At 53.2% G+C, this 11,032-nt stretch overlaps 2 protein-coding genes across 2 annotated transcripts in view; both read left to right on the forward strand.

Annotated features, from left to right (window-relative positions):
* ADAM33 (ADAM metallopeptidase domain 33) overlaps positions 1-3,526 on the forward strand; it is a 34,852-nt gene extending 31,326 nt beyond the window's left edge. Inside the window, exons 21-23 of the mRNA XM_017828985.1 lie at positions 580-743; positions 1,065-1,082; positions 2,406-3,526. Of these exons, the coding sequence (XP_017684474.1) occupies positions 580-743; positions 1,065-1,082; positions 2,406-2,457 (234 nt within the window). The 3' untranslated portion in view covers positions 2,458-3,526. The remainder of the gene's footprint in view (positions 1-579; positions 744-1,064; positions 1,083-2,405) is intronic.
* CUNH20orf194 (chromosome unknown C20orf194 homolog) overlaps positions 1-11,032 on the forward strand; it is a 732,083-nt gene that overhangs the window by 144,465 nt on the left and 576,586 nt on the right. The window lies entirely within an intron of this gene.

Below are 11,032 nucleotides of genomic sequence, written 5' to 3' on the forward strand. Positions count from 1 at the left end.
GAGTGTTGGATGTTGTTAATGAGAATATTTTAGTGTAGTTTGAGTGTTGTTAATGGGAATATTTTCAGGTAGTTTGGGTGTTAATGAGAATATTTTGAGGTAGTTGGGGTGTTGTTAACGGGAATATTTTAAGACAATTTGGGTGCTGTTAATAAGAATATTTTAGGGCAGTTTGGGTGTTGTTAATGGCAATATTTTAAGATAGTTTGGATGCTGTTAATGAAAATAATTTAGTGTAGTTTGAGTGTTGTTAATGGCAATATTTTAGGGTAGTTTGAGTGTTGAGTGTTGTTAATGAAAATGAAAATATTTAGGGTAGTTTGGGTGCTGTTAATGGGAATATTTTAGTGTAGTTGGGGTGTTGTTAGTGACAATATTTTAGGGTAGTTTGGATGCTGTTAATAGGAATATTTTAGGGTAGTTTGGGTGTTGTTCATGGGAATATTTTAAGGTTCCCTGCATGTCGTTCCATGCCTGGAAGCATCTCAGCTCTGTGGTGGGGGAGGGAGTTTTGCAGGAGGTCACTGGACGCTCCTTGAGGGTGCTTTGTCCCTCCCCACACCCCTCCTGTGACTCCAGGTGGTCCCAAAGCAGCAGCCCCCGCGTCGGCCCCTCCCTGGGAGTCCTCTCCTGGCCAAGGAGCTGCCTCCTGCCCACGGACAGACCCTGCTGGTCATGGTCCCTCCTACCAACTTCCAGCCGGCGGGGACGAGCGCCACGAGCCACCCCATGAGGCCCCTGAAGTGAGTGGAGTGTCCCCCCCACCACGGGTGGGGGGTCCTGCGGGTTGGGGTTAGTTCAGGGGGGTCACACTCGGGTGGGACATTCCCTGCTCTGCAGGACCTCGCAGGGTCTGGCCAAAATTGGCCAACAGCGACCGAGGTTTGGGGTTTTGAGGTGCTGGGTTAAGGGAGGGGCCATATTTTGGGGGGGAGGTGGTTTCCCATCCCGGGTGTGGAGGGAGCTGTTGGGATTCAGTGAAGGGATGGACACTGATGTGATGGGATGGCCACTGATGTGAAGGGATGGACACTGATGTTCTCTCTCCTCTTCCCTCCCTGCAGACCGATGCCACCTCAAAGGTGAGTGAGGGACATCCCACGGACCCCTGGCGCTGCTTGTGGGGGGTGGCCTTTGGTTCAGCCTTAGACTGGGAACCAGGAGACCTGGGATTAAATTTCCACCTTCCCAGAAGCTCCTGGATGAGCAGGACATAGTCCCTCTGGGTACCCCACCAACAGCAGGGCTTGGGCACCTGTGTCCAAAGGAATGGAGGACGTGGGTTTTCCAGTCCGAGTGTTTTCCAATATCACTGCTACTTCCAGCTTTTTCTGTGCTACCCAATCCTCTGGATAGGGGTCAGTGGAGCCCCAAGGAATTGTGTTTGCATCCATTCCTGCTGCTTGGGCTCGTGGGCTGTATCCATCCGTGTATCCATCCATCCACTGTGCTGGAATGAAGTTGTCCCTCATCCCCGGCCAGCCTTCTGTGTTAGTCACTGCTCTGACCCTCTGACACTATTTTGAGTTCTCACTTTGTAGTTGCCACCACGAAGAGTTGACTGTGCCCCAAAATGTCTCAGTGGAACTCAATCCCTGGAGCTCAGCTCTCTGAGGAGATGAAACAGGGCTGGTCTGTGGTTCCTAAAGGGAAGGGTTTGGCACATCCTGGCAGCCAAAATCATCTCCCTCCCCCAGACTGTGGGGTTTTGTCTGTGCTGCCCACTGAGAACAATCCTGGAGAGGGACTTAGGACAAGGGATGGAGGGACAGGACAAGAGGGAATGGCTTCCCACTGCCAGAGGGCAGGGATAGACGGGATACTGGGAAGGAATTGTTGGCTGTGAGGGTGGGGAGGCCCTGTCCCAGGTTGGGCAAAGAAGCTGTGGCCGCCCCTGGATCCCTGGAAGTGTCCAAGGCCAGGTTGGAGCAACCTGGTCTGGTGGAAGGTGTCCTTGCCCATGGCAGGGCAAGATGCTCTTTAAGGTCCCTTCCAGCTCAACCATTCCGTGATTCCATGAGTCATGAATCCCCAGGATGGGAACAGGCTCCATATGGGGTTGGTTGAGTTGGTGATGTCTCTTGGTTGCACACAAACCACCTTGGCTGTTTGTAGGTGTCCCTGGGCAACATCATTCCCACTGCTGGTCACTGCCCGGTGTCACCACATGTCCTGTCAGGGTTCTCGGGGTCCACCAAGGGAAAAACCACCTCAAACCAGTGCAATCTGTGGTTTAATCTTTGCAAGGGGACATGGGTGACCACAACTGTGCCAGTGCCAGGTGCCCTCTGGTCTCAGGGACAGCAGCTGCTCTGTCTGCCCTGAGCTGTGGGAGGTTGGTTGTGGTGGAGGTGGTTGATGTTTGCACTCAAAGAGTTTTCTCCTTCTTCTTCTCCTCACTCCAGGCCAGTCCCAGCCATCAAAGTCCAATCAACCTCCTTCCCCTCCAAGAAGTGACAATCCAAGGCCACCTGAAGCCCGTCCTTCCTGAGCTGGCTCTCCTGATTTGCACTGCTCTGCCCACGGGGGTCCTTCATTCCCCTCCTTTTATTTGTCTTTTGATACCAGAGGACTATTTTTATAAGACAGAATTTGTATTCAGCACAAAAACTGGGGGGGGTGGGGGTGGGGAGGAGAGGGGAAACTGGTACTATGACTTCACTGAAGGTTGGAGGTGGGGTTTCCACGGTGGACATTCCATCCTGGCATTGCTTCCTGGCCAATTTGCCTCCCAGCTTTGGTTTCTCCCTGACGTTGCACATGGGCTGGGCTGGGGCGACCTGGGGGGCACGAGGACATCCAACACTGATGGAAGATGCTGGTGACAGTGTAATGTCCTTCTAGCTACCTCCTCCTTCTCCTCCAGGCCTGGTGAGACCCCCCCCCTCCACCACCACCCACTGCCACCAGAGCTCCATGCCGGGGCGTCCTCTCCAGGGAGGCATTTGCCACGAGAGAAACACGATTTCCAGCTTGGATTGGGACATTTCCACAAAGGATCCAAGTTCTCGGGCTCCTCCTGCCCCTCCTGTCCGATTGCACGAGGTGACAACCCTGGGGTCACCTGGAAGGAGCAGCCTCCTGGGAAGTGTTTCAATGCCTCAAGTGCTGGTGGCACCAGCGGGTCACCAGGGTGCTTTCAGGGGGCTCAGGAGCCCCCCCACAAACGTTGCCTGTTCCCTGCTCGTGGGCCAAGCCCAGCAGTGGCTCCTGGAGCTGCTGATACTCTGCTGTCCCAACGGGATGAGGAGCAGGAAAACCTCCTGCCCGTGTCATTGGCTTGTCCAGAGGCCTCGGCCGAGCCGCTGCATTTCTCTGTGCCTCAGTTCCCCCCGTGTGGAAAGGGGGGGGTGATAACCTACCTCACAGGGGTGTTGTGAGGTTGAACAAACTCATGTCTTGAAAGGGCTTTACAATCCTCAGATCAAAGGTGCTGTTGACCTTGCACAGTTTTGTGCCACTTTTCCTGTGACTTGACACGCGGCTCTATCAGGGTCTGAAACGAGAACAAAGACTTTCTACAGTCCCCTGGCTCCTCTGGCTCTTTTCTTGCTCTGAAGTTCCCTGAACCTTTTAGACACCAAGATCTCCAGGTCTTCCATGACCTGCAAACAGATCCCAGGACTCCCTTAAACCTGGGACGGTTCAGTCCATCCGTGTGTCCCATGTCAACGACACTGGGATAGATCCCACCTGACCTGGGACAGATCTCTTGGAGATGTGTCCAGCCATGGGGTAGGTTCAGGGACAACCCTCAGGAAGCTGTTCTGGTGTTTCATTATCCCCAGGTTGGGCTTAAAGGCCACCTTAACCCGAGCTGTCCTTACTCTCACGATCAGGCTTTGCTTTGAAGCCTTTGGTCTCCCTGAAGCATCTTCAGGAAGAATTTCTTCATGGAAAGGGTTGTTAAACGTTGGAATGGGCTGCCCAGGGAGGTGGTGGAATCCCCTTTTCCTCAGGCAGAGAGAGCAGCAGTGCTGGGAACAGCCCTCCCGGTCCCACCCAGTCCCACCCAGCTCCCTGTTTGGAGCAGGGACATGAGAGGATGGGAATTTGGGGGTGATGCCCGACGGTCTCTTTGCTGGCTTTGTGGAACCCGAGGTGGTCCCAGGGTGTGCAGGTGGGTGGTGTCCACCCCGATGCAGCCACAAATACAAGATGTGGCCCGTGGTTCCACGGGACAGGCAGGATTTGAAGCCCGGTAAGAGAAATCCATGGATCCGGGGAGGGGTTTTGGGCGTCCAGGTGGCACTAGATGGCAGCAGACGACCACGAATCCTCTGCTCAGCCTCTGCTTGGAATTGCTGGGATTTCCAGGGAGCGGGTCCTCAAGTGTAGCTCTTCTGTTGGTCTTTCTCCTCTGGCCCATCATCTATAAATCCATTTAAAGCATCAGCTGGATATAAAAGCTGCTGAGTGTTCCTGGGGGGCTCCTTGAGCTTCCAAGTGGTTTCCCAGTGAACCTTTCCTTGTCATAAAAGGGAATGTGTGAAAGGCTAAGGGAGCTGGGGGGGTTTCCCTGGAGAAGAGAAGGCTCCAGGGAGAGCTGAGAGCCCCTGGCAGGGCCTAAAGGGGCTCCAGGAGAGCTGGAGAGGGACTGGGGACAAGGCATGGAGGGACAGGACAAGGGGAATGGCTTCCCAGTGCCAGAGGGCAGAGTTAGATGGGATATTGGGAAGGAATTGTTGGCTATGAGGGTGGGGAGGCCCTGGCTTAGGTTGCCCAGAGAAGCTGTGGCTGCCCCTGGATCCCTGGAAGTGTCCAAGGCCAGACTGGAGCAACCTGGGCTAATGGAAGGTGCCCCTTCCCATGGCAGGGGGTGGAACTGGATGGTCTTTAGGGGTCCCTTCATCCCAAAGCATTCCATGATTCCATGACTCTGTGACTGCCCCTCCTTGGCCATCTCAGGGGTCACTGTCACCCACCACACCTGGGATGGAGCTGGGAAGATCTCCCCACCCTTGGGCAGGTTGTTGCCTCTGTCTCCATGCCTTGGTTCCCCTCTCCATGCCTTGGTTCCCCTCTCCATGCCTTGGTTCCCCTCAGCCTGTCCAGTGGAGTCCCCAGTCCTTTCTCTGTCCCCCCCTGTGCCCTGTCCTGACCCACAGCAGCTCCTGTCCTGACCCACAGCAGCTCCCTGGGCTTCTGACACACTTGGGCTCCTCAGGGTTTTCCTCTTGGGACATGGAAGAAGGGCCAAGTGAAGAAGGGAATGTGGTGAGTCCCCAGTGGCTTCCATGAGCTTCAGAAATGCAGAGGAATTTTCTGGAGCACACTGGGGAGGTCACCCTGGGAGGGGAGCCTGAGTTTTGAGGTGCAGCAGCTTTGCTGGGGTTGTCCTGGCCCCAGACAGGCTCTGTCCCCTGGGATGCAGGACGAGGGGACATTTCTAGACCAAAATGTAAAACCACCTCATAGAATCCTGGAATCTCCTGAGCTGGATCTACAAGGATTGAGTCCAACTCACAGGACACCTCAACAATCCCACCCTGTCCCTCAGAGCGTTGTCCAAACACTGCTTGGACAATTCCTTTCATTTTTTTTTCTCATCCTTTTTAAAATTTATTTGATCTTTTTATTTTCCTCGTTTCTGCTGCATCCTGGAATGGGAGGGATGAGGGGGATGAACACCTGGAATGGCACCAGACAGGCAGGTAACACATCCATGGGCACAGAAATGCTGGCAGACAGATCCATGCACAGAGCCAAGGGAAAAAAAAAATCCTGGAAAAAAAGGGACAAAAAAGCAACGAAGCAATTAACAAAGAGGCTCCTGCAGCTGAGGAAGTCAAACAATTTATCATCTTCCAGCTCCTGCTCTTTCCTTTCGCTGTTTTTTTTCTTTGGCAGATGTGGATCCCTCTCTCCAGCCAGCCCTCCCTCCCACCCAGGGCCGAGAGATCCCTTCTTGGACTCGAGAAGGGGCCTGTTAAAAACGAAAATACAAAGCACAGCTTGACTTTAGTTCTCTGCATCCACTTCTACCCATCCAGAGCGAGGGGGAAAAACACATCAGTGATATTAAGCACACCCACACGACGAAGACTGAGGTCCTGGGGAGGCTGTTGCTGAAGTGTTGCCTGGAGCTGATGCCTTATCTCTCTAATTTTCAAGTGTTTCTCTGAGCTGTGAGTGTCTTTCAAGTCTCAGTGCTGTGAAGTTCAAAGTGAGAGTGGGGAAGCAGCACTTCTGTGCCAGCTCTGCCTCCACGACCTTCTCTTCTGGTTCAAATCCTCGCTCGGAGAAGGAAAGGAAGGAATTGGTGAGCTTGGACAACGTTTGGAGCCAGGGCTTCCTGAGGATGTGGAGTCTTAGGGGAAAGGAGCAGCTTCTGGAGTCCACAGGGGTTTGGAGAGCAAAGGTGAGTGAAGGCAGGGATGTGCCTGGAGAGCAGAGGGTTCCCTGGAGAGCAGAGAGATCCCTGGAGAGCAGAGGGATCCCTGGAGAGCAAAGAGATCCCCAGAGAACAGAGAGATCCTTGGAGAAAAGAGGGGTCCCTGAAGAGCAGAGATCCCTGGAAAGCAAAGAGATCCCTGGAGATCAGAGAGATCCCTGGAAAGCGAAGAGATCCCTGGAGATCAGAGAGATCCCTGGAGAGCAAAGAGGTCCCTGGAGAGCAGAGATCCCTGGAGACAAGAGATCCCTGGAGAGCAGAGGGGTTCCTGCAGAGCACAGACATTCCCTGAAGAGCAGAGGAGTCCCTGGAGAGCAGAGAGATCCCTGGAGAGCAAAGAGATCCCCAGAGAAGAGAGAGATCCTTGGAGAAAAGAGGGGTCCCTGAAGAGCAGAGGAGTCCCTGGAGAGCAGAGAGATCCCTGGAGAGCAAAGAGATCCCCAGAGAAGAGAGAGATCCTTGGAGAAAAGAGGGGTCCCTGAAGAGCAGAGATCCCTGAAAAGCAAAGAGATCCCTGGAGATCAGAGAGATCCCTGGAGAGCAAAGAGGTCCCTGGAGAGCAGAGATCCCTGGAGACAAGAGATCCCTGGAGAGCAGAGGGGTTCCTGCAGAGCACAGACATTCCCAGAGAGCAGAGGAGTCCCTGGAGAGCAGAGAGATCCCTGGAGACAAGAGGTCCCTGGAGAGTAGAGATCCCTGGAGAGCAAAGAGATCTCCAGAGAGCAGAGAGATCCTTGGAGAGCAGAGGGGTTCATGGACAGCACAGAAATCCCTGGAGAGCAGAGATCCCTGGAGAGTAGAGAGGTCTCTGAAGAGCACAAAGATCCCTGGCAAGCAAAGAGATCCCTGGAGAGCAGAGAAGTCCCTGGAGAGCAGAGGGGTCCCTGGAGAGCAAAGAAATCCCTGGAGAGCAGAGAGATCCCTGGAGAGCAGCAGAGCACCTGCAACATGCCTGGTTTGGATCCAGACACTCAGCTGAGATCACAGAATCATGGAATGGTTTGGGTTGGAAAGGACCTTAAAGGACCATCTCAACCCATCCCCCTGCCATGGACAGGGATACCTTCCACTAGCCCAGGCTACTCCAACCTGGCCTTGGACACTTCCAGGGGTGGAGCAGCCCCAGCTTCTGTAGGCAACCTGTGCCAGGGCCTCCCCACCCTCATCATAAAACCTTCTTCTCCCTATCTGACCTAAATCAACGCTCTTTTAGTTCAAACCCATCTCCTTGTCCCCCAGCAACAGGTCCTGCTAAAAAATTTGTCCCCATTTCTGAACTTGACAGAGATTTGGGGATAATTTTCCAGCAAGGTGTGAATTTACCCTTTTGGATTCCCAGCAAGACACGGAGAGAGGGGCAGAAAGCACAAGGGGAAGGGCGAGGCTGGAGTTACAGCTGCAGGACAGGACCTATCCCAAGGGGAATGAGGGTCTCCAGAGCCTGAGATTTGCTCTCGTGGGGGTCTCATCAAGGCTTGTGCTGTGCAGGGATTGTCCAGCCCCAAATCCCTGTGCCAGGGTGGAGCAAATCCCTCAGGACAAACCCAGGGAACATGTGACAGGAATTACCTGCTCCCCACTGGACCTGAGGTGACCAAAGCCCAGTGTCCACCACTCCTGCTTTTGTTACTGAATCCAAAATGATGAAATGGATGAACAGCCTGATTTTCTCCCGGTGGGGTTTGGTTTTTTTTCTGTCTCTTTTTCCTCCTGCTTCATTTGGTTGGGTTTTCTCCCCCTGCTTGCCCTTTCCAGCAAGAAAAGCTGTGGCTGTAGGACAAAGCTTAGTCATTCTTTGAGTTTCAAATGATTCCTGGCAGGATTTTTTCGCAGCCCACGGAGCCTTTCCCGGGAGGGTTTTGCACGTGTGTGAAGCTTTTGTGTTGCAAACATCTCAGGACTGAGTCAAGGCATCTCCAGGGCTCTGTTTCCAGGCACTTTATTATCATCACTCGTGCAGTTTGGTCTTTGCTTGTTTTCATTTTTATACCAGGAGTGAAAACAGCTCAGTTCCCTTTGATGTTCCCTTGGATGGAGCTCCTTTTTCAGGTTTTATTTGGTTGTGGTTTTTTCTTTTCTTTTTTTTTTTTCCCCCCTCCCCTCCCTTTTAGAGCAGAAGCAAAAGAAAATCAATTGGAACAAGAGGCAGGAAGGTTTCAAAACAGGGTGTTAATCAAGGCAGCTTTGCCTCGATCTTCCTCGGGCTCAGCTCTGAACCAGCCCTCAAACCTGGCAGTTCATGATAAAAGGAAATCAGTGATGACACACTTTGAAATCCTTGGCATTGAGTGACATGAACAACACTTAGAAAAAAACCCCAAACCCAAACCACCAGACAATCGGCTGGAGAACTTTCTCCGCTGAACTTGGAAACCCACGTGGTTTTCTGGGATGGGAAATGTGGCTTGGGATGGAGCAGGCCCTGGAGTGGGGATGGATTGAACTCGGCTGTGATTCCAGCAGTAGGTCAGGAACTGCTCCGGGATCTCCAGAGCTGAGGCTGGGAAATCCCAAACCTCCAGGTGCTGCTGTTCCTTTCATAAATAACAGAATGGTTTGGGTTGGGAGGGACCTTAAACACCATCCAGTTCCAACCCCCTGCCACGGGCAGGGACACCTTCCACTAGCCCAGGTTGCTCCAAGTTCTGTCCAACCTGGCCTTGGACACTCCCAGGGATCCAGGGGCAGCCACAGCTTCTCTGCCCAACCTGGGACAGGGCGTCAACACCCTCCCAGACAGCAATTCCTTCCCAATATCCCATCTATCCCTGCCCTCTGGCACTGGGAAACCATTCCCTGTGTCCTGTCCCTCCATACCTTGTCCCCAGTCCCTCTCCAGCTCTCCAGCTCTCCTGGAGCCCCTTTAGGCCCTGCAAGGGGCTCTCAGCTCTCCCTGGAGCCTTCTCTTCTCCAGGGGAACAATCCCAGCTCTCCCAGCCTTTCCTCCCAGCAGAGCTGCTCCATCCCTCTCCTCATCTCCAGGGCCTCCTCTGGACTCTCTCCAGCAGCTCCACATCTTTCCTTTGCTGAGGACTCTAGAGCTGTACACAGGATTCCAGGTGGGAATACACATTTATATGTCTGGGCTACACCATCCAAGGTTGGGTTTTTTCACTTCCAGAGCTAGAGATTCCCTTTTTTTCCCATCCCAGCTCTGCAAACACCACAAAGTCTCCGCCAAACGCTGTCCCAGCCCCTCAAAACCCTGAAGATCCAGAACATTACAAGGTTTGCCACCATCCACCCCCAAAACAACATCCCACTTGAAGTCTTCATGACTCCAGGGCCAACTAAACCTCTGCTCCAGCTATTCCCTCTCCTTCCAAGCACCCAGTGGTGTCAGGCTGGGAGACCCTTCCAGAAGATTTCACTACGAGGAGATCAGGGGTTTTCAGCTTAAAAAAGTTTTGCTGCCTGGAAAAAGCATCTTCCCCAGAGACAGTTTTAGGTGGTTTCTCCTCATGCATTCCAGAGAAACTCTCCCTGGTATGGAAAAAATACAGAAGTCCTTGCAGATGTGTTTGAAGGCCCCCTCAGAGAGGGGAGACAGGGGTGACAAAAGCCCTGAGGAGAACAGGGGGTGTCTTTCCCCAGGCCTAGTGTTTGAAACATTGATGTTCTTTAAGTTCAGTGTTCTCCACTTTGGAAATAGATTTTCCTACAGTCCTGGGATTTTGGGGGTACCTGGGGTTTATTTTCCTTCACAAACGGGAATTAGTGCATTAAAAGCAGCAGGATCAGGCCTGAGCTGACTTAGTGCAAGGACTGATGTGATCTCTGATGGCCAGGAAAAGTCATCCTGGAGCGAGAGCAGGGAGGGATGGTTGGAGCAGAATAACAATGGGGATGATTACACGTTGTGCCGACAGGCCATCGGAGCAACGGGAATAACGGCGCGGCTGATGGATCCGGAGGCCCTGGGCTTAACTCCTGCCTTGTTTTGCCTCCTGTCATTCCCTGGTGCTAATGGCTTCTCCATGATTTGTTAGATTGCCTGACCCCAAGGACACTCAGCTCCCTCCTTCCTTTCCCTTCCCTCCTTCCCCTCTGGGTTTTAATGGAATCGGAACGACACGGCTTCGCCTTGGCCGGAGTTCAGCGGAGCCATCACGGGGAGGGGGGAGCCACAAAATGCCCTGGGAATGATTTCAGCTCTGCCTTGATGGGAGGGTGACCCGGTCCAGGGATGGAATGGGGGGTATTGATTTGGGTCAGGTTCTCCTGGATTGGCTCGGGGTTGGCTGGAAATGGCATTTATTTCATGACAAGAATGGAGGAGCTGCTGGGCTGTTCCATCTGCCCGAAATCCAGCGGTGTTGGGAATGGAGGAGCTGCTCTGGGAAGAGCCAGGGGGGGTCTTTTCTTCATCCTGGAGAAGGGAAGGCTTTGGGGAGACCTTCGTGGCAGGATAGTCCCACCCTGAGCAGCCCCAAGATCCCATCCAGCTGTTAATCCAGATATTAATCCATCAGTTAATCCATCTGTTAATCCTGCTGTTAATCCAGCCATCCTGCAGGATCAACTGCTGGAGCCAGGGCCTTGGCTGGGTGTTAACTCTGCTAAAACCATCCTGGCTCATCCCACTTGGAACACACCCCCTGCTTTTGGAATTCTGAGGTGCCAGAGGAGCCGGGAGCT

The sequence above is a fragment of the Lepidothrix coronata genome, unplaced genomic scaffold (assembly GCF_001604755.1).
Source record: "Lepidothrix coronata isolate B3197 unplaced genomic scaffold, Lepidothrix_coronata-1.0 Scaffold156, whole genome shotgun sequence".
NCBI lineage: Eukaryota > Metazoa > Chordata > Aves > Passeriformes > Pipridae > Lepidothrix > Lepidothrix coronata.